General features: G+C 40.3%; 1 protein-coding gene across 1 annotated transcript in view; it reads right to left on the bottom strand.

Moving 5' to 3' along the window:
• Nucleotides 1-15,763, bottom strand: part of LOC121999406 — a 37,417-nt gene extending 21,654 nt beyond the window's left edge. Inside the window, exons 1-2 of the mRNA XM_042554092.1 lie at nucleotides 15,665-15,763; nucleotides 15,399-15,544 (exon numbers count right to left, since the gene is read on the bottom strand). Coding sequence (XP_042410026.1) covers nucleotides 15,399-15,544; nucleotides 15,665-15,763 — 245 coding nt within the window. The remainder of the gene's footprint in view (nucleotides 1-15,398; nucleotides 15,545-15,664) is intronic.
• Nucleotides 15,764-24,554: the final 8,791 nt, after the last annotated feature.

Raw genomic sequence — 24,554 nt, 5'->3', positions numbered from 1 at the left:
AAGCACTAAACATAGCATCAAAGCATGCATAATTTAACCACATAACATATCATGAAAGCATGCATATTTTAAGCTCATATCATATCATCAAAGCATGTAAAATTTTCCCACATATCATAACATAAAACATGCATCTTTTGAACTCATAACATATTGTAGAAATTCTCATTTTGTATAGCTCACAAGCATACATGTCTAAGCATAAAAGTGTATCATGTGCTCATCCAATCATAAGGAACAATGTAACATGATTAACTTGGGTACTAAGCTTCCTAATCCCTTAGGTTCTTATCATGGCCGAAACCCTCTTAGGTGCCCATTTAGGTTTTAAACACATCCAAGCATGTAGAACCTAATTCATTCACATATCATTTTCATAGGAAGTATCATAAACAAGATTTACTTGGACTCTAAGTTTTTCCAAGTCCTTAAACCTCATTTGGCCGAACCTTAACAAGTGTGAAACAAGGTTCTAAAGGACATAAAGCATGGAAACCTTAACCATATTTATAGTATTCATTTCAAGGAATATGGTAAGCACCATTGAGTTAGTTCCTAAATTCTTTAAGCCCCTAAATTTATGTCTTGGCCGAAACTTACAAGTACTCATTTAGGTTTTCAAGCAAGCATACAAGCATGTGAACTTACTCTAACATCATTTATAAATTCATAAGTGGCCTTATACAAGTGGTCATGGCCGAAACTTCCCTTAGCATCAATTTAGGTCACTAACAACATATAGCATGTAAATTTTAGCTTTCTACATTTCATATTTCATGGAGAGTGACATGAGCATGTTCAATGTAAGTTCTAGGGTTTCTAAAACATGTATTCCCTTCATGGCTGAGACTTAAAGGTGTCCATTTGAATCATAGTTAAATATATAAGCATGTGAACACAATCAACATGTTATCTCAATTTCATAAGAAGCATCTTTAACACATGAGGTCTAAATTTTAAGGTTTCTAGGTCTTTAAACCCTACATGGCCGAACCTCATCAAGCATGGAATTTGTTCAAATGGCATAAAAGCATAGAAAGTCATAACACATTTCATAACATGTATAAAAGTCAAGCACTATAAGCATACATTTAAATTGTGTCTTAGGTTTCCTAAGTTTTTCCTTTCTTTATCTCATAGCATATGTTTGGCCGAAACCTTCCAAGTCTTTAAACTAGGTTTTAGGTGGCCTAAAGTATGAAAAACCTAAACAAGTTTTATGGCAAAAATATCAAAGAACTATACATATAAATTTGGTTCACAACAAGCTAGGACCCTTGTGGTCTTAATTAACATATATCATGCAACCAATTTTCCCTCTACTCTAATTACACATGGGAGCATCAAACAACTTTCATATCTTACTGTCATGGAGGTTTTGAGCATGTTAAAAATCTGTTTAAGCTATTCTAAACCATCCACCTTACCATGGCCGAAACATTAAAAATGATGTTCATGAGTTTCTATCAACATACAAGCATGCAACTCTTTAAGAAACTCTATATTCTATCATATAAACATGGTGAGTTTAAATTCAAAGTCTTCCTAACCCTAAACCCTTCCTTGGCCGAAACTTGTGAGTGGGATACTTTTGGTTCCAACCTTCAAGTATGAAAACGATAATAGATCCTTAACCATTTATTTAGAGGGTTTTGTGCAAGTTAGGTAAACAATTAAATTCCCTAGCCCTTATAAAACCTTTTTGGCCGAAACTCTAGGGTTAGATACCTCCCTAATCCAACATCACATATATATAAAAATATGAGAGAAAACCTTCTTACAAAGCATAGAAAAATTATCATGAATCAAAACTTATATTAAACATTCCTAGGATCAACAAGTCCTTTCTTTGGCCGAATTTTCACAACTTTGTTTCTAGGTTTTAAAATCCTCATAAAATCCAAAAACACATTAAAATCCCTTGTACCACAGGTGAGGTCGCTTGTGGTTCTAAAGTGTGGTGATGTAAGAAGAGGTCTCTTCTTCTTGTTCTCCTCCTTTGATTTCCCTTGGTAGCCTTCCTTGTATTCTAGGAGGAACCTTGTTTTTTTGGGGGCCGAAAATGGAGGAGAGGGGGCTGAGGTTCTCGGTGATGGAGAGGAGAGAATGAGAGAAATGAGAGAAAAATAACATCTTCTCTTTACATACTCTCTTTTATGTTAAGGGGAAAGAGGTAGCAAAATTGGTTTTTGCTTTCCTTCTCCCTTAGCCCTTTTTTTCATTTTTTTCTTTTTATTTTATTTATTTATTTGTTCTCATCATTCATGATGAAACAAGGGGGAATGAATCCCCTTAATGGTCCTCTTTAAGTCACGGCAAAAAGAGAGAGGAAGAGGGAGAGAAAAGAAGGAAGGCAAGTTGCCTTTCTCTTGTTCTTTTCTTGTTTTCTTTTGGCTAGCTTTTACTCTCATCCTTATCATGAGTTTCCCTCCTTTGCTATCAATATATTATTCCTATCCCAATTGGTTATTACCCATTAATCATATCATTTACATCATGAGAGGTTCAAGGTTCAATCCTTGACAACTCCCTATTTTTATTTCTTTTTATTTCTTTTTGGTTCAACATTCTACTAATATTTTTCTAAGGCAAATTCATCATTCTCTTATTTTATCTTAAAAGCTTAGTGGGTGCTACACTGGGTGTGGGGGAAATGGGTTGAGCTAAGCTTTTATACCTAGTTCTTAATGCTTAGGGCAATTAATCCCTAACCTAGGGTAATTATAATTCATCAACTACCAATGTAAATGTAATCTCTTTGTTAAATCAGATTTGTTGAACTCCGAAGTGTTTTGATGTGATCAAACAAGTTAAGCTAAGTCCTGTTTGTTTTTAACCCTTGTGTCTAAGTGTGCAGGAGCTTAGGAACACAGGAGGTCGAGCGGAAGACGCGGCTAGCGAGAAGGACGGCACGGGAGAGAGCCGACGGGCTCGATGCATCCGAGGGACGAGGTGACCGTGGAAGAGTACACCGGTGGACGAGAAGAACGTACGCGACGTTCGAGGGACAAGAAACCGGGAAGGAAGGCTGCTCGAGGAGAAGGCCGGAACTTGGGTTCGGGTGAGCCCTATTCCGGATGGCCGAGATCACCCAAGCTATTGGAGCCGGAGTTGAAGACCCGGAACGAGACGAACCGAACCAGAGCAAAGGTCGTCATCGGGAAAAAGTCAACTTCTGTTGACTTCTGGCTCCGGGGCGCCCGGAGCAGCCCGGGGCCCCCGGAACCCTTCCGGGCGCCCGGAGTTGACTTTTGACCAGGATCGAGATTTGACTCGATCTGATCATTGGGGGATAGAATTTATCCCCCCCAGGGCGCCCGGAACCCTTCGGGGCGCCCTAACTAGTGCTATAAATATATCACTGGTTTGCACAGATAATTTATCTCACTTGTAATCAGTTTTCTCTGTGCTTTCATTTCTGTTCTCATTATTTGTGCTGTCAACGCTATAAAGAGGTTACTTTGCCCGAAGGAGATCGACAGATAGTGCGTTTACTTTCCTTGGATTAGCAATCCCCTGATTGTAAACTAAGTAAATCTTTTGTGTCTGCTCTTTTTAATTAGTCTCTGTTTTTATTTATTACAAGTGTTTGTTATATAGTTGAAATCCGAGAAAGGTTCGACTTTTTGTTTCAGGGCAATTCACCCCTCCCCTCTTGTCGGCCTCCGAAGGGATCAACAAGTGGTATCAGAGCCAGGTTCTTCAGGAGGACTAACCGTCGATCAAAGCACAAAGATGGCCAGACCAAGCATCGTTCCACCAAAATTCAAGGGGGACTTCGCAGACTGGAAACGTCGAATGGAGGTATTCCTAAAAACTGATTTCAAAATTCGGTTTATTATGAAGTATGGTTTTGTAGCTCCGACGAATCAGAATGGAGAAGAAAAAGAAGAGAGCCTTTGGACAAAAAAGGAGCAGAATGAGTCTGTTGCAAATAGCCGTGCAGAATATCACCTGCTGAGCGTGCTGCCGCCTCAGGAAGTCAACCGCATCGAAAGCTACTTGTCGGCCAAAGAACTTTGGGAGAAGTTCCTGGAACTCCACGAAGGCACGTTCGAAGTGAAGCTCGCTAGAAGAGACATCCTCCGGAACAAACAGATGAACATCCTCCTGGAAAAAGGTGAGAAGGTAGCCAGTCTTCATGCGAAGGTAAAAGAATTAATTACTGGTCTCAAGAACCTCGGTGAAACGGTAACAAACCGGGACACCATACGCTACGCACTCAACGCGTTTCCTCGAACTCCGGAATGGACATCAATCGTCGATGCCTACTACATTTCAAAAGACTTGGAGGTAACTACTTTAGAAGAGTTATTTTCTACTCTTGAGTTACATGAAACCAGGTGTACAGCTACAACAAAAGAATCAAGTCAGATAATGGCACTGAACGTAACCAAAAAGGATGAACCCGAGTCAGATTCTGAAGAGGATCAGGAAGCGTATATGGTAAGAAACTTTAAAAAGTTTTTTAGATCTAACAAGTTTAAAGAAATGCAGAATAAAAAGAATCCAAGAAATAGAAGAAAAGTGCGTTGCTACCAGTGTCAAAAAGAAGGACACCTAAGAGAAGATTGCCTAGAATTATGGAAGGACAAAATGAAGACACCCAAGAAACATAAGAACCTAAAAGCTACTTGGGATGACACTTCTTCATCTGAGTCCTAGATTCAAGAATATGCCGGCATAGCACTGATGGCAAGCTACGAAGGGTAAAGTACATCAGAACCCAGCATCGATGAAAGGGGAGCGACCTCAGATGAAAGCAGCGAAGCAGGGGGAAATTCAGGTTTCAAGTCTGATATGGTAAGTGAGGTATGTGTCTTACCCCCTGATCAACTTTACTTTGGTATTAAGGTTATGGCTAAATCCATGTATAAATTAAAACAGGTTTCAAGTCTGATATGGAAAATGAAAATACCAAATTAAAAAATGAAATTTTAGAAACAAAAAGAATTTTGGCAAAATCTTGTTTAATAGAAGATTTTGATAAATTGAAACTTGAAAATGAAAAATTAAAAGAAGAAATAGAAAGATTAAAAAAGTCTAACGGTTCAAATATTTCTGCTTTTAAAAATTATAGAGGATTAAATTGGTACTATAGGTTTCACCAAAATCAAATTAGAAATATACCAAAAGCCTATGTACCCAGAAAATACTTAATTAACCCTGTAGGTAGGAACCTCTATTGGGTTCCTAAGACTTGTTTAATTTAAAATATTAAAATTAGACTTAGCATTTTCAGCAAGAAAATTAAACATGTAATTTCTTTATGCAGCTTTATCTAGAAAGTGGTTGTTACTCTAATAACCAAGAAAGCTTAGTGACTCGCCACTGTCTAGAAGCCAAGTATCGAAATGAAAAGTTTAATTGACTAACTGAAAATGTATTAATTTAAGTTACTTAATGCTTTAAAAGAGTTATTCAATTTGCGTTAGAAAATATTTTCAAAAATATTTATGTTTTCAAAAATTTAGAAAATTTTAGAAATTTTTTTAAATAAAAAAACTTCATATATATATTGCCTTAGATTTTTTTTATCTGAATATTTTTCTATTGCAATTTAACTTAGAATTTTTAAAAAAAAAAATTTTGAAAACTTAAAAGATTTTTTTTTTTTGGAATTTGATTACTTAAACTTTTGAAAAATTTTCTAACTTATATTTTTAAGTTAGAATTTGTTGGGTTCTTCGGGCCGCGAAAACCGCTTTTCGCGTCGCGGAAACCCCGAATCACCCAAGGCCAACGGATCCGTGCAAGAAAACCGAATGATAAATACGAGTACGAGTTTGAAAAACCTTTTAGATCTACTCCTAGATCTACATATTAAGAGCTTTACCCTTGTTGCGTGCCCTTTCGCGTTCTCGCTCATCCAAGGAGTTGCCGGATCTCTAGACCGTCAAGCGTCGGTCCTCTAGAAGTATCCACACAGACACGTAGGTGGAGAAAAACCTCACACAAAGGTGTGCTAGCACCTCGATAAGATTCGGCCAAGCAAGGAGGAGAGGGAGAGGGAGAGCTTGAGGAAGAAGAAAGGAGTAAATGAGGCTTGAATCAAAAAATTCATTTCATTCCCCTCACTAAAGTGGCCAGCCACATTTTGTTGTGTAACCCCCATTTCCACTTAATTACAATTAAGTGGAGGCCATTAAGAGGTGTTGTGTAACTCCTATGATGTGGCACATCATGAAGATGTGGATCATTACCATTGGTCCACATCTTGCCACCTCACAATGATGTGGCAAATGAGTAACCTCCACTCATTTAATGTGGCCAACCCACATTAAATGCAATGGAGGCTTGTAACCTCCATGAGGTGGCAAAGCAAGATGATGTGGAACAACACTATTGGTCCACATCTTGCCACCTCACTCATGATGTGGCAAAGAGTCAAGTCAAACTTGACTCTTCCTCTTCCTCTCTAGTCAAGTCAAACTTGACTCAATCTCTCTCATGGTTGATCTAATCTAACCATTTGATTCAAGCCAACTTAATATAATGAATCTAATTCATTAAATTAAATTGATCTAATGAGTCATAATCTAAATTAGACTCATTAAATACATGAATCAACTTGAGTCTAACTCAATTAGCCCAATTTGCATTACTCTTAATCCAATTTGATTCATCAAATGAATCTAATCCTCTTGGTTCATCATATGAACCAAATCTCCATCTAAATGTCCTAAGTGTGTGACCCTATAGGTTCTTGTAACGTTGGCAATGCCCCTAAACTCATTTAGGAGCATAAGTAATAAGCGGTATCTAGCAACACATCATTACTACCCAAGTTACAAGAATGTTGAGATCTAACATCACCTTGTGACTACTAATTGTGACTCCTCACAATATGTGACATTGTCCTTCTATCCTAGACATCTAGATTGATCAATGTGAGGCATAGACCGTGTCATCCTCTAATCAATCTAAATCTTGAACTCCAAGTAGACTCACTCGATCAAATGAGCTCAACATCTAATGTTGACTCATTTGGGCATGGCCATGCACTTCGTGGTCTAACTCTATCAAGAATATTGATGTCGCTCCCGTCATATGAGAGGGATAGATCTCATCTACATCACTCACATCCCTCTGCATAATTTGTTACATACCTAGTAATCGCCTTTATAGTCCACCCTGTTACGGGTGACGTTTGACGAAACCAAAGTACATAACTCCTTATGTAGGGATCCATGGTGACGTCAGGTCAAAGGACTAATAGTCATACTAATAGCCACATGAGAAAGTATATGACACTCATATAACGATCCATGATACTTTCTCATGGCGGGTCATTCAGTATACATTCTCTAATGTATACCCATGTGTCAGCTTGATATCTCTATATCCATGACTTGTGAGATCAAGTCATCGAGCTGACCTACATGCTAGTCTTATTGTATTAACATTGTCCCTGAATGTTAATACTCGACTAGGAATGATTTAGAGTAGTGTTCCCTATATCATCTCACTATCGATTCAACTAATCGATTGATATAGGTATGAACCTTCTACTCAAGGACACTATTATTCTTAGTCTATTTGCCACTAATACAAATAAGTATAATAACCAAACAAATGCCTTTATTAATATACAAGAATATGATACAATGAGTCCATACAATCATCAAATGATTGGCTCTAGGGCTCTAACTAACAATCTCCCACTAGCACTAGTGCCAATCAGTATAGGCTCTAGCTGACCTAGTGTGACCATCATGCTTTCTCTGTGCCAAAGCCTTGGTCAAGGGATCTGCGATGTTAGCCTCTGTAGGTACTCTGCAAATCTTCACATCTCCTCTATCGATAATCTCTCGAATGAGATGGAAGCGCTGTAGTATGTGCTTGGTCCACTGTTGTGAGCGAGGTTCCTTCGCCTGTGCTATAGCTCCATTGTTGTCACAATAGAGCTCAATTGGGTCAGCGATGCGAGGAACCACCCCAAGTTCAGTGATGAACTTGCGGATCCAAACTGCCTCCTTTGCTGCCTCTGATGCAACATCTGTTGTAGAATCAGCTACTGTGTCCTGCTTCAAACGCTTCTAGCTCACATCACCACCATTTAAGCAAAACACGAACCCTGACTGCGATCGGTAATCATCCTGATCGGTCTGGAAGCTGGCATCACTGTAACCCTTTACAGTTAGCTCATCATTGCCTCCATATATCAAGAAATATTTTTTAGTCCTTCTTAAGTACTTAAGAATATTCTTGACCGCTATCCAGTGACTTTCACCTAGATCTGACTGGTATCTGCTCGTCATGCTCAAAGCATACGAGACATCAGGTCGAGTATATAGCATGGCGTACATGATCGATCCTATGGCTGAGGCATAAGGGATCTGATCCATGCGGTCTCTCTCCTCTCTAGAAGAGGGACCTTGAGTCTTCGAAAGACTCACGCCATGTGACATCGGCAGAAATCCCTTCTTGGAGTTCTGCATGGCAAACCGAAGGAGTACCTTGTCAATATATGTACTCTGACTTAGGCCAAACAATCTCTTAGATCTATCTCTATAGATCTGTATCCCTAGAATGCGGGATGCCTCACCTAAGTCCTTCATTGAGAAGCAACTCCCTAGCCAGGTCTTGACAGACTGAAGCATAGGGATGTCCTTCCCAATGAGTAGTATGTCATCCACATACAATATGAGGAAGACAACTATATCCCCTACAACCTTCTTGTAGACACAAGGTTCATCTTCGTTCTTGATGAAACCAAACTGTTTGATTGCATCATCGAATCGAAGATTCCAGCTCCGAGATGCTTGCTTTAGTCCTATGCAGCTTGCATACTCTACTAGTATGCTGTGGATCTACAAACCTCTCAGGTTGTGTCATGTACACATCCTCGAGTAGGTTTCCATTCAGAAACGCGGTTTTGACATCCATCTGCCATATCTCATAGTCATGGTAGGCTACAATAGCAAGCATGATCCGAATGGACTTAAACATCGCTACTGGAGAAAAGGTTTCATCATAGTCAATGCCATGAATCTACTTGAAACCTTTAGCTACCAAGCGACCCTTATAGATAAGTCCATCCATGTCAGTCTTTCTCTTCAAGACCCACTTACACCCAATGGGTTTTACCCCTTCAGGTGGATCAACCAAAGTCCATACTTGGTTGGTGTACATGGATTCCATTTCGGATCTCATGGCCTCTAGCCATTTCTCTGAATCTGGTCTCATCACAGCTTCCTGATAGGTGGTAGGCTCATCCTCTATGAGCATAACGTCATCATGGTCAGACAAGAGAAATGAGTATCTCTCAGGCCGACAATGTACCCTATCAGACCTGCGAAGAGGTATGTCTACTTGAACTGGTTGTTATTCCTCAACTCCTTGTGGAACATCATCCACAACACTTTGTGGTTCCAGTTCAACTTCCATCGAGGCTTCAGTGCTAGTATTCTCATCTTGAACTTCTTCAAGATTGAACGTGCTCCCACTAGTCTTTCTAAAAACAAAGTCCCTTTCTAGAAAGACCCCAGTCTTTGCCACAACTACCTTGTGCTGACTTGGAATGTAGAAGTAATATCCCTTAGTATCCTTGGGATATCCGATGAAATAGCACTTATCGGATTTGGGTCGTAATTTGTCTGAGACTTGACGTCGTACGTAAGCCTCACAACCCCAAATCCTCATGAAAAACACCTGGGCATCTCTCCCAGTCCATATCCTATATGGTGTCTTTATCACGGCCTTGGATGGAACTCGGTTGAGAATGAAAGCTGCCGTGTCTAAATCATAGCCCCAAAGGTATGTCGGAAGAACTGTGTGACTCATCATAGATCGTACCATATCTAATAAGGTACAATTCCTCCGTTCGGATACACCATTCCACTGTGGTGTTCCAGGAGGAGTGAGTTGGGATAGAATCCCACACTCAGCTAGATAGTCACGGAACTCATAGCTAAGGTATTCTCCACCTCGATCGGATCGAAGTATCTTAATACTCTTGCCAAGCTGGTTCTGTACTTCATTCTTGAATTCTTTGAACTTTTCAAAGGATTCGGACTTATGTGTCATTAAGTACACATAACCGTATCTACTGAAGTCATCAGAAAATGTGATGAAGTACCTATAACCGCCTCTAGCAGCGACATTGAAAGGGCCACATACATCACTATGTATGAGTCCTAACAAATCAGTTGCTCTCTCGCTGTGCCCACTAAAGGGAGTCTTGGTCATCTTGCCTCGTAGGCATGACTCGCATACCTCATATGATTCAAAATCAAATGAGTCCAGCATACCATCCTTATGAAGCTGGGATAAGCGCTTGTCATTTATATGACCTAAGCGACAGTGCCAGAGGTAGGTTTGGTTCATGTCATTTGACTTGAACCTCTTGGTATTTATGTTATAGATAGGGCTCTCAAGGTCTAGAATATAGAGTCCGTTTATTAGAGGTGCACTACAATAGAACATATCGTTTAAATAGACAGAACAACATTTGTTCTTTATTATAAAGGAAAATCCTTTCTTGTCCAAACAAGAAACTGAAATTATGTTCTTAGTCAAGGAAGGCACATAACAACAATCATCTAATTCTAGTACAAGCCCAGAGGGAAGAGATAGATGATAAGTTTCTACAGCAATAGCAACAACTCGTGCTCCATTGCCTACTCGTAGGTCTATCTCACCCTTAGTCAATGCCCTGCTATTTCTCAGCGCTTGTACATTAGTACAAATGTGCGAAGCACATCCGGTATCTAATACCCACGATGAAGAAATAGAGAGGTTGACTTCTATAACATGTATACCTGAAGTAGAAATCTTATTTCTCTTCTTCGTAAGATCTTCCAGGTATTCTTTGGAGTTCCTCTTCCAGTGCCTTGCTTGTCCTTGATATAGGTGACAAAGATGTTCAACCATATCGTAAGCGCTCATCAACTCATGTTGCTTCTGAAGCTCAGAGTTCATGGTTGCGAGTATAAGACAGGACACATCTAATGCGTCATCTTGATGCTTCTTGTAAGCATCCCGGTCAGCTCGCGTGGCAGTGGCAGGAGGAGCCTCCGGAATGGGCTACTCCAGAACGTACAGTTTACGTTCCTGAGTGAGAACTATTCTCAGGTTCCTGTACCAGTCCAGGAAATTTGCTCCGTTGAGCTTGTCCTTCTTAAGGACAGAACGCAGGTAGAAAGAGTTCGTATTCGACGTCATGGTTATCTACAACAGAAAATTTGCATAAATAAATATCATATTCTTTTAAAATCATTTAATTAGACCTTTAACTAAATGATGCTCCCACTGAATACTATAATTCTTGTGGGACAAGATCCACATCATACTAACCCTTGAGTTAGCTTTGGCTAATACGCCCAAGGCTTAGTATGATCGGTAGGTAACGATTACCAATTACATCTCTATGCAACTCTTATTTATAAAATCAATATCCGCATTTATATTAAAACTCGAGTTAGCTTTGGCTAATACGCCCGAGAGTTAATATAGATGTGATTTTGACCTATCTTTTCCAACCGTTGGAAGAATGCCTATAGTTGACTCGATCTAACCGAGCAACTAGGAATACTCAATCTAATTGAGTTTATATTCACCCATGCGTTGATAGGCGGGACCAAGATCGTCTCTCCGTACCCTACCAAGATAATATGTATTGCTCTGCTTTGGCAGATTCAACAATACATGTGATCGAGGTAGTGATAGGTATCACGGCACGGTTAGGCATTAGAGTTGGTTCGATCGAGATCTAATCTAATCGAAAAGGATGCATCTTGTGCACGACTTAGATCTAATCTAATCGCAAGGGTGCATCATGTGCACGACTTAGATCTAATCTAATCGTAAGGCACTAATTAATTAATTACTTATTAAACATGCATCATATACATAAGCAATTAACTAATTAATCTATTTGTGATTTAGTCCTGGCCCTACTACGATCTTCTCAAGCCAATGAGAAGATCGAATGGTCATCCTAGGGTCAACAGCTTCTCCAAGCTCCTCCCTTTGACCACCTTGTGTTGCTCGTGCCTGCCTCGGAACTCCGTCTCGTGTGGACCCTCTACCGCTCCAATTTGTACATTACAATTTGAAACTCGAGTTACATTCGAGTCTAAATCTAATTTACAACAAGAATATAAGAGAAGGCACGACGCGCGGGTCGCGAATATAATACAACACTGTAAACACATAACGGCACGCAGGCCGTATTATGAATTACAACACAATCCAATCACATTGGATTTTTGGGCCATGACTATCACAAAATTAATATATAATTCAAAATTATATATTTTCATAATTTTTTTTAATTTTAAAATTAATTTTTACAATTTTTACGAGTAAAATTTCCAGCGGTTTCGGGCGCAATCGCGGAACGGATCCCCTTGCGGGGCCAGGGGCAGCGCCCCTACTCGCGATCTAACCATCGCGAGGGTTCCTTTGCGATCCAACAGCGCCTAAACCCACTGTCCCAAAATGATTTGGGCCGAGACATTGCCGTTTCGGAAAAATCTTCCCGGCGGGTTCGTTTTTAGCGATTTCGGGTGCGATCGCGGAGCAAATCCCCTTGCGGGGTTAGGGACAGTACCCCTACCCACGATCTAACCATCGTGAGTTGCTCCTTTGCGATCTAATGGCACCCAAGCCCGCTGTCCCAAACAGATTTGGGGCAAAACGAAGCCGTTTTGGGAAAATCTTTCCGGTAGCCGAAGCCTACAAGTGCCGAGACACTTGTGCTTCGCTTCTACGGAAAAATTACCCATAAAAACTATAAAATCATAATTTTACAGAAAATTACAAAAACTTTAGTTTTCATAAAACCAAAAATCAAACTCGTACAAGCCTTGCACGTGGCTGGGCCGCGAAAACCGCTTTTCGCGTCGCGGAAACCCCGAATCACCCAAGGCCAACGGATCCGTGCAAGAAAACCGAATGATAAATACGAGTACGAGTTTGAAAAACCTTTTAGATCTACTCCTAGATCTACATATTAAGAGCTTTGCCCTTGTTGCGTGCCCTTTCGCGTTCCCGCTCGTCCAAGGAGTTGCCGAATCTCTAGACCGTCAAGCGTCGGTCCTCTAGAAGTATCCACACGGACACGTAGGTGGAGAAAAACCTCACACAAAGGTGTGCTAGCACCTCGGTAAGATTCGGCCAAGCAAGGAGGAGAGGGAGAGGGAGAGCTTGAGGAAGAAGAAAGGAGTAAATGAGGCTTGAATCAAAAAATTCATTTCATTCCCCTCACTAAAGTGGCCGGCCACATTTTGTTGTGTAACCCCCATTTCCACTTAATTACAATTAAGTGGAGGCCATTAAGAGGTGTTGTGTAACTCCTATGATGTGGCACATCATGAAGATGTGGATCATTACCATTGGTCCACATCTTGACACCTCACAATGATGTGGCAAATGAGTAACCTCCACTCATTTAATATGGCCAACCCACATTAAATGCAATGGAGGCTTGTAACCTCCATGAGGTGACAAAGCAAGATGATGTGGAACAACACTATTGGTCCACATCTTGCCACCTCACTCATGATGTGGCAAAGAGTCAAGTCAAACTTGACTCAATCTCTCTCATGGTTGATCTAATCTAACTTCAAGCCAACTTAATATAATGAATCTAATTCATTAAATTAAATTGATCTAATGAGTCATAATCTAAATTAGACTCATTAAATACATGAATCAACTTGAGTCTAACTCAATTAGCCCAATTTGCATTACTCTTAATCCAATTTGATTCATCAAATGAATCTAATTTTCTTGGTTCATCATATGAACCAAATCTCCATCTAAATGTCCTAAGTGTGTGACCCTATAGGTTCTTGTAACATTGGCAATGCCCCTAAACTCATTTAGGAGCATAAGTAATAAGCGGTATCTTGCAACACATCATTACTACCCAAGTTACAAGAATGTTGAGATCCAACATCACCTTGTGACTACTAATTGTGACTCCTCACAATATGTGACATTGTCCTTCTATCCTAGACATCTAGATTGATCAATGTGAGGCATAGACCGTGTCATCCTCTAATCAATCTAAATCTTGAATTCCAAGTAGACTCACTCGATCAAATGAGCTCAACATCTAATGTTGACTCATTTGGGCATGACCATGCACTTCGTGGTCTAACTCTATCAAGAATATTGATGTCGCTCCCGTCATATGAGAGGGATAGATCCCATCTACATCACTCACATCCCTCTGCATAATTTGTTACATACCCAGTAATCGCCTTTATAGTCCACCCTGTTACAAGTGACGTTTGACGAAACCAAAGTACATAACTCCTTATGTAGGGATCCATGGTGACTTCAGGTCAAAGGACTAATAGTCATACTAATAGCCACATGAGAAAGTATATGACACTCATATAATAATCCATGATACTTTCTCATGGCGGGTCATTAGTATACATTCTCTAATGCATACCCATGTGTCAGCTTGATATCTCTATATCCATGACTTGTGAAATCAAGTCATCGAGCTGACCTACATGCTAGTCTTATTGTATTAACATTGTCCCTGAATGTTAATACTCGACTAGGAATGATTTAGAGTAGTGTACCCTAAATCATCTCACTATCGATTCAACTAATCGATTGATATAGGTATGAACCTTCTACTCAAGGACACTATTATACTTAGTCTATTTGGCACTAATACAAATAAGTATAATAACCAAACAAATACCTTTATTAATATACAAGAATATGATACAATGAGTCCATACAATCATCAAATGATTGGCTCTAGGGCTCTAACTAACAGAATTTACCTTAGACTTGTTAAAAGGAACCCCATTTTTCTTATGTGATCAAAGGGGGAGAAGTATGTTAAGTCTAGGGGGAGGTACAAGTATGTTAAGTCTAGGGGGAGGTACACATTTTTTTTAAAATTGAAAAATCTTTAGACTTAGTTGCAAATTAATTTGTTTTTATTGCATATGTGTTCTTAGCCCAGGAACTTCTTCTAGTTAGTAGCGATTAATTATAGGATCCCAAAGCAATAACCACAGATGGAGGAGCATTCATTCCTCTTTTGAACCTCTTTTCCCAAACCAAGATATCCTGCCTATCCCGAAAAAAAGGGACTCTCTCCAAAAGTCGCATCGTAGCAAGAGTGGTTTTGACTAAGCATATGACGAAGGATCGGCCGAAGCTAGAGCTAAGTGGCTGGTGGCTGGGTCAGGGTAAGTATTGAAAGCATAGGTCGACTTAATCCAATCTTCCGTGTGTAAAGCGCAAGATTGGATTGCCTGAATCACGAGTCTTATATACTGTGTTACGATCACCTCATCTTGATAAAAAGTTCAGAGAGATCTATTATTAAGCGTTCCCGAATCCAGCCGTGAAGTTGACTAGATGCCACACGATCGCCATGACTAAAAAGAAAGTGTCTACTCTCCGAGAGTATATACTTTAAACACTCAGTCACGCGGAGGGCAGACCAACCGCAAATCCTGAGTGGGTGAGGGACCGGCTTAAGGAACTGTTCGACTGCCGCGCCATTCTTGTTGCGAAGGAAAGCCATTCCGAAAGCGGCTACAACCTTCACGCGGGCATCCTTAACCGGGATGCCTCAAAAAACACAGCAACGAAGAGAATAAGGCGGGTCTTCCATGAATGGGAGGGACGCACGCTGGATGTTCAATTTCATAGAAACTGGGCGTCCATTTGTAGGTACCTTCTCAAGCAGGACGGGCAACCCCTTGTGTGGGGCGAGTTTGAATTGGATGAAATCCGTGATATAGCCGCTGATGCTAGTCCAAAGAGCGCTACTCATTGGATGAAATCCGTGATATAGCCGCTGATGCTAGTCCAAAGAGCGCTACTAAGGTAAGGACGAGCACCCCTGCCGAGCAACTCCAACTCATGGAGACGACTCCGCCGGACATCCAAAAGGATGTAGAAAGAGGAAGGGGTCGATCCCTCTTCAGGCCGTGTTTTCATCTCCAGGCATGTCATCTTTGATGAATTATCATTTCCGTTTGCTACTATCCAGTCTCCAGGTTCTACTAATGGCACTTCTTATGATGATATGGTTTTCATCCCTGTGGTGCGTACTGAGGAGCGTGTCACCCCTGTGACTCCTCCGCCGGCAGCTCCTACTATGGCAGTTTTATCACCACTTCCTTCTAGTTTCCCTGCTCCAGTTGAGATTACTCATGCCACTAATGCAACGACTTCGGCTGCTTCTAGCATTGCCGGTGATTCGATTAATATTCCTGCTATTGCTGTTGAAACAGCCCCTGACGGAACAGAATGAAACTTCAGAATAGAACTCAAGCGCTCATCTACCGGTAGTTGTCTGTACCTGTAGGTGGTACGAGAGCAGCCGCTCCCAAGCAGGAAGTTCTCCAACGCAATAAGACAGTTCGTACCTGTAGAAGCAGTTCCGATCATCGTCACATCAGTCGGTGATTCCATTCCTCTGATTGTGCGAAAAAACTCCTTTGATTGGGTTCCTAACTTCTTTCTTTAGTAAGGTGTTGCTTTCATTCGGTTTGAAAACAGGATCATTGGACCTCGCTCTCCCCTTTCGGTCTTCCTTGCTTCTCTCGGTTGCGAACTAGAGTCCAATTCCCAATCAAGCAACAAGATATGGCCGTAGTACGGATACCAACCCTCAGCTATCCAAGCCAGGGATCATGTTGCTTACCTTATGCAACAAGGAAATTCAATGCATCCAACTTTAGAAACCATGGGGACAAACGACCTTATAGGAATAGGCTCTTCGGTAGAATTCTGGATTGCACTTTTTTAACTTAAATGAAACACCCCTTCCTAAAGGTACTTCAAGTGTAGTGAGACGAAGTGCTTCCCTTTACATAAGCGCGAGGGGAAGGGTCTCATTGGCAGGCTTTCAGGGTAGTGCTCTAGTTGTCATTTTCAGTTAGGCTTCTTGGTTGGCTTCTGTCTCTTTGCTTCTTTAGTTCAATTCTTGAAATTCCTTAAATGAAATTGTGATGTTTTCAAGAAGTCAAATCCAGGCAACTAGGCCTAAAGAGAAAAAATTAGTCACCTTGAGATATAAACATCCAGGCACTTTTCTTGCGTTAAAAAGTGTTTTTTTTAAATTTCCATTCCGTTACGAATTACTCCATGCAAATCATCACGAGCTTGACGAATCCTTATGTGAGTGAAATTCAAGTAATGAGACGAATCCCTTGTTTATGAACGAGTTGTGGAAAAAGCGAGTAGAGTGCATAAGCACGGAACGAGCCATGAGCGAATGGGCAGACTATTCAAGCAAACCTTTGAATCAACCGACGAGAGTACGAAACGGAAATAGAGGTACGAAAAGCCCACGGAGCGGTAAGACTACAGTCACTAGACCGGATCACATGTTTCAACCGAATCAACTGCTTCTTCTAGTGATGCTTAAACCGGCTCTGTAGGATCTACTACTGCTGCAGGCTCTGGTTCCTCACCACCTAGTTGCCCGAAGCCGGCCTTGCCAACTACACTACCTCATTTCTTTCATAGACAGAAAGGTAAGTCAAAACCCCAAACCACGAGCAAGTCAGATTTTGATCCCCAACGACAAGACAAAGGAACGGGCATTTTCGGGGACTAGCCCGCCTCCACTTTATAGAGCTTTATGAGACTGACGATCGATCGGAATACTACTGAATCCCTACATGGTGGACCCCGTCTATAATACAAAAGAGAAAAAGCATCGGGAAACTTTGACAACAGAAAGAGAAAGATGGTTATTTTCATTCGGAGAGTCTTGTTTTAATATATTCAGAGTTCGGGCCATGTCGGCGTAGATCGTCCCCCTAGTAGAGCCAAAAAACGGAGCTCGCGGCGGTCCCTCACTAATACATCGCCGCCCTGCTCGTCAAGTTCCGTCCGTTTCGCATCCATAAAGTTGATGAACATTTGCTCGGGGTTCTAGGGGGCTTTTTCGGCCAAGCCCGGCTCGTTAGTAAGTATAAAAAGAAAAGAAGAATAACATGAGTGTTTCTGCTCCCGGATCTGGAGATCCCGGTTTTCGAATTCAAGTAATCGGTTATACTCTCTTTGGGACGAAGCTTGATCCAGTGCTTCCTTAATCTCTGCCCAATAGGCCCCCCTATCCTTATCCAGGAGAAAAATGCAATGCTGGTTTTCCAGCGTCAAAATTCGATTCCTAATGGAGGATTCTAAGGCCACATTATGAACAATTGGCCAAGGCTCCGCCAGGACTTGGAGACCGAATTCATCCTCCGATGAGGAGTTTTCTGGGTCAAAATAGGGAATTCTTTCCCCATCCGAAACACAAAAAACCAAAAAAAGACCACTAAGGCAGAGACCGAACCAAGAAAGAAGGTAGACTCGTAGCTGATAGTAATAAAAAGATATTAAGAATAAGATTAATAAATAATAAAATAGAAGTAGAAAGCGAGACCTTTTCTTCTTTTTCATACAAAAAAGATGAAATAAAAAGATCAAGCCAAAAATCAGCATTCCCCCAACAAAAAGTAGTATATTTCTTCCTCTTAGCATGATAGCGGTTCCTTCTGATCCTAGAAAAGGTCCGAAAAAACCTGCTACTCCACTACCGAGCAGGGGCAATAAGAAGACTATCATATTCTTCTTATTTTATTGAACATCTTATTCTTATTTTATTTCATTTTCATTATTTGCTTTCTTTCATTCTTGTCATTCTCCGCTACCCCCAAAAAGGGGAGAGACTGATTTTTTGATAACGAAAGGAAAAGTGTGGTTGGTTGTTGGCCAAAATCAGTTCTCGTTGAGTCCTGTATGTAATGTCTGTAATCCTTACCCACCGCCCGTAGGAGGATTACCCTTTCTGTAGGAAAGTGTTGGAAAAACTATAGTTGACTCTCACACTTTTTCTTCTCTTACGATATTGATTTTTGGATGAACAGATCGTTTCTTCATGCAGTCGTGATCCTATATAACGATAGCATTAGATGCGGTCGGACCAGATCGTTTGTCCAAGTCCCCCCTTGAACAGAAAACATTTTTTTTTCTGACAAGGGCAATGCACATCCTTCCCTGGCACATTTGCTATATCATCCGACTGACTGAGGTAATCTATTCCCTATCTTTTTCTTCATCCCCCGCTTCTTCCCTTTATCCTTATCCGGATTGGTCCTTGCACACTTTCTCACATTACATTGGAATCCAATGCATTCTTTTCGATCTTGTACCCAGTACACTGAAGACTAAGCCAATCTCGATGAGAAGAAGTAGACTGAACTCGATCAATCTACTACGAAGGTATGGAACTTCTCCACTCTCTGCTATCAGCTTTCCTCTCTTATTCTTTTTCAAAAGAGAGCACTTCGAAAAGCGGCCTTAAACTTATATAAGATACCAACTGCCCCCGCTGAGACATCGCTATAGGGGCAGAAGAAAGAAGCTAAAAACATTGATACCTGAGAAGGCTGCAGCTAAGAGAGAAAGTCATAAGGACAGCTGCACATCACTAGGCATGGAGTTATTTAATAAGAAGAAAGAAATCATGAAAGTACAGGCGGAGATGCGATGGGTTATTCCAAGGCTCAAGATTCTGAGATTGCTTTTTCCACTACAAGAAATTTTAGATTTAACCACACCTAATAGACAACAGTTTTTCGAGAAACTGTTGTCTTTTTGCCGTTTAACAACGGTTTTATTGAAAACCGTTGTTGTTTACCATAATTTTTTTTAAATGACAACGGTTTTTAAAAAATTGTTGTCTAATGTTTGTCAAAGACAACGATTTTTAAAAAACTGTTGTCTAATGTATGTCAAAGACAACGGTTTAAAAAACTGTTGTCTTTTAGCGTTGCTTACATGATAATATACAACAGTTTTATTAAACTGTTGTCTTTTGAATGTTGTTGAATCCCAAAAAAATAATAGTTTTTTTAACTTCACGAAAATAACTCACGAACAAAGAGTTTTTTTGTTCGCGTGAGGCTAGGTCACCACTGCCGATTCCCCTTTCCCCTCCTTCCCAACTAGACGCTGATCCTCGCCGCCTATCGACGTCACGATACTTCTTCTCCCCACATACATAACCACCAGCCAAGAGTTACTCAACGCCGGCTGAAGCCTCATTGAGTCGTGCCTTGCTTCGATCAACGCCATAGCTGCCGTCGCCGAGCCCTAACTCTTCCCCGACGCCGAAGCCACGAGGAAATCGATCGCGCTAGCACCAAGTGTCCACCGCCGGCTAAGTCTCTTCTCCACTGATCACTGGAGTCCATCCGGAGATTTCTCTTCTCCTAGAGTCGCCGACCCTGCATTGGTGGATCTCCGGTTAAGAGGGGTTTGAACCCTAGATCTAAATTTAAATTATCTGCTTCCTTCTTCTTGTTCGTTCTGGAGGAATCAATTTTTTGTTTAGCAGGTTTAGATCGAAGTCCGCGTTGGACACGAACTCGAAGATTCAAATACTGATCTTTTGGGGTATTTACTACTCTTTTTTTTTCTTGAATGCTATTGTTATTATCAAGAGTTAGATCCGAGGTGATGGCATCGCGTGGCGATCCTGAGATCGCCGGTTGTATCTGGTATATAATGTTTGGGGCGAGAGTCGAATAGATCTGTATATGAACTTGGGTTTTTTGGCCTAAAATTGTACTGCCACTTTCAGATCTGTATATGAAACTGTTGGATAGTGAGGGAGCTAGAAAATTATGGAAGTGGGTGCAATTATGCCTTTAAGAAAATAAATAGCTTGACAAATTGAAGTGCCCGATTGCGGGGAGGCAAAAACACATCAGATGAATCATGTAAACACAAGATTTGCCCAAACGATCTGACAGAAAGAAAATCCATATAGGAAAATAAAATAGCTAAGTTTGGTAGGTGTCTTGAAGAATTGATTGTAGACAGATCACTTCAGTCAACACTATCTAATCAAAGAAAACAGAAAATAGGAGATAAGAAGGTATAGGTGAAGAACGATGGCAAAAAGTTGAAAGAGCTGACACTTGGATATTTTTTCTTCTGCAATTTGAAGGTTGCATAATATCTTAAATTTTCTTTTACTGTTGATAAATATGATGATTAAATCATGTGTTTGCATATGGAATGGTTCAGTTTTTTTACTTTAGTGGGTTCAGTTAAAACAATTTCGTTTTGTTTACTATGACACTATCATATCACATGTGTGTGATCGTGTTCTCTGTGTTATTTCTCAGGAGCTGGCTTAGCTGAACAGAGCTACTTCTTGACTTATCTTCATACTCGGTTGTCAGTCTGATGGGCTGTTTCGCTTCTAAGCTCAGCGGCAAACACGCAGTTGGATACGAGGACGACCCTGTGGCCCTTGCTTCTCTGACTAATTGTATCTCTTCCTCTTTCTTCTTTTACAATCCAGTGTAAAAGAAGGGCATTTACTAATTGATCAGATTGATTAAGAAGGGCGTTGGAGTAGCTTGGTAAATTTGTTTTGCTAGGTTATGATAAATTAGCATTCAGCAGAATAGATGTTTGGATTTCTTCTTCAAATCACACAGTAATATTTCTCTTGTCATTGGTGAAACAATCAATCTACTCTCATTATAACTTCCACAACAGAAAATTTTATGTAATTTGCCTACTACCAATGCAGTTTAACTGATTTTACATTGACTGAATAAGGTTGATTTTATTTAGGTATCAAACTCTCCCATTTGTTTTAGATATTACTTGTCTTGTTTGTTAATTTCTCCAAACCATTATTTCTCAATTTGTTAACAAGGAAACTCATGTTAGCATAGTCATGATCAGAGCCTAATTATAGTTTACAATTATCTGAGTGTTATTGATTAACTGTTCTGTCCTTTCTTCTGGTTCTTTTTTTTTTTAAATTTGTGCACTCATTTAGATGGTTTATTATTCTTGTTGTGATGAATTCAGGTCTAGTGAAAATACTGAAGAAGTATGACAAGAGAACAGGAGCACTTATCAGGCAGCCCTTCATCGAAAAGGTGCTGCAGCAGCCATTCTTTACAACTGATCTCCTATACAAACTCGTGAAGGAGTGTGTGGCTATGCTCGACCACCTCTTCCCCAGCAACAACCTGTCAATTTCAGCAGAATGCGACGGACAAAATGGAGTGCCAAAGCCGGCACAATCAGGTGGGAGGGTTCCGGAGTTGGAGGAGATTAAATATATGCAGAGCTTATACATGAAGAGCACCGTAGCATCGCTGCGGTCCTTGAAACAGATTAGGAGCAAAAGTTCAACAGTCAAAACAGATTAGAAAATCTCGTGTTATATTGTTCTACCTTTGTTTTAATAGTGTTATCATTTTGTTGGTAGCTTATGAAATTTTGTTGGTTGCTTATGAAATTTCTTCAGAATGTTATAGATATTATTTTTGAATGTTAGAAAATTATATATTAAATTTTATTTTGAAATTTAGTATTTTGAATGATTTATAATATTGGAAAATTGTGTATTAATTTTTTTATTTTTTATCTAAAAAAGACAACGGTTTTTCACCGTTGTCGTAGATAGTTTAAAACTGTTATTGAAGACCCTGTTATTAAAGGTAGACGCTCAAAGACAACGGTGAAAAACTGTTGTCTTTGAAGGAAAAGACAACGGTTTTTCACCGTTGTAAAACTGTTGTCTTTGCCTTCAAAGACAACGGTTAAAAACTGTTGTCTTTGGGCACCCCTTTTAACAACACGGCCTTTAACAACAGTCCGAAAAAGGCTACGACAACGGTGAAAAATCGTTGTTGTTAGGCTTTTTTCTTGTAGTATTCTTACATGGATGGATACAGAAAGCATGTCGGGAGACAACCCCAACACTGTTATACAGAAATACGAATCGGTAACACGAAGGTTACTAAATGACTATGCACCTTGTTCCCTGACATTCCTTCCGTTCACTTCAAACATCTTCCCAAATGGCTGCTAACCAAATGGGAATGACGCTGCTTCCGGGTCACTGAATCACTTTTTATCCGCTCACGCCAAGCAGTTGCTTTCCCTTACGCTCTGGCTTTGCTTTCTTTTGCTCCATTCCCACCCAAGTGGCTTGCTAGCTTGGGCAAGACAAGACTCTCTCTACCGTGATTCTTCGTCGCTTGGCTTACCGTCTCTAGACGATTCCTCAGAATCAACTAGGTCTAACCTCTCTTTAGCATATCTGTCCTCATCCTAGCCAATCTCTGGCAATTGGTCTATGGCAAAGGGTCTATTCTTCATGTGAACAAATCGGCTGTTATCGAATAGGTTCTTCTCTTTGCAAGTTCATCTTACTGTCTAGCTGCTTCAATCAAGAATCAAGGCGCGTTAACCCTGAGATAGAATCCAGTAACTGTCCAACGGTTGCAAGCAAGAAACTTCTTTTGAGAGATAAGCAGCTATTGGATCAGATGGCTTGGGGGCATAGCGATAACTCGAGACCTTCCTCTCTTATATTGACAATTACAGAATCTATATATTCCTGACGCCCGGCAAGACGCGATAAAGACCTGAAGGGCGAAGGAAGGCCTTAGATCAAATGAAAGTGCCACAGCTGATTCAATAGCAGTCCTTTATCAAGCACCGATTAAAGAAAGACCAACAACAGTTACTGATTCACGTTCTTTACAGGAAAGAGAGGACGAGCGAATTCAATAGCTGCCTAAGAGAAGAAAAATTAGAAAAACTCAATTCTTCCTTTTAATACTTAACTATTTCTAGTAGATTTCTTATATTTTGAGAAAGAAAATACAGTTTGAATTGAGCCAAAATCAAAATCAAACACTTTTTAAATTCAAAATACTGCTGACCTAAAAACCCATCATAGGTATTTAAAGATATTTGAGTTTTCATTAAAAGACTGCTGATGGGTTTTGAGGCCCAAAACTTTTTGTTTTTTTCTTCTTTTTGAATTCGACTGGTTATAAGAGTCGAAGAAATTCTCAATGAGTATGCCTTCGTGAATTGAATTCAAGTATGGGTCTAGTAGGGGCGGGACCCATTAGGCTGGGCACCATAGGTCACAATGCATAGTGCATGACCGTGCTCGGCTGGCAATCCGATTGCTGTGAACAATCCATACTCGAATTCGACGCGTAAAATACTCTGATGCACTTTGAATTCGTTTTTTCTTTACCCATCAGCAGTATTTTAAGAGAATTAGATGCGTTATGCTTAACACATGCAAATCGAACTCGAACAGATAAAAACAAAACTTTTGAATTTATTTAAATATAAAGAAATTGGTCAAATAAGTCGTGTACAAATAAGTTCATTTATTCTTAAATACCTATGATGGGTTTTGGTCGAGGTCTACTCTAGTAGAGTTTATGTCTCCTTGACCCCTTTAAAAACCCATCAGCAGTATTTGTTGGCTTTAGGCCATTTACTCTTACCTTCTAAGTCAAGCTATAGCCCGTCGACGTCGCTAGTAGTAGTAGTTGTCTCTTGTACCGCTTCGTGGGCAGCAGTCGTTCATTCCGGGCCGAGCGAGAGCCCCGTCACTAATGTAATGTTCAGTTCTTCCCTTTGGGGCAATTGACTACTATCCGAACGGATACCTACGTCGTTCTAGAAAACGTATAAAGATCTTTCCATTCACTCTAGGGTTCAGTAGAGGATCCAACTTAAGCATAAGCAACAGACTCGTACGGGAGTCCAAGAGGCTC

Source organism: Zingiber officinale, chromosome 7A, assembly GCF_018446385.1.
Source record: "Zingiber officinale cultivar Zhangliang chromosome 7A, Zo_v1.1, whole genome shotgun sequence".
Lineage (NCBI taxonomy): Eukaryota > Viridiplantae > Streptophyta > Magnoliopsida > Zingiberales > Zingiberaceae > Zingiber > Zingiber officinale.
Note: the sequence above shows the minus strand (reverse complement) of the source record. Positions and strands in the feature narration are given on the sequence as shown.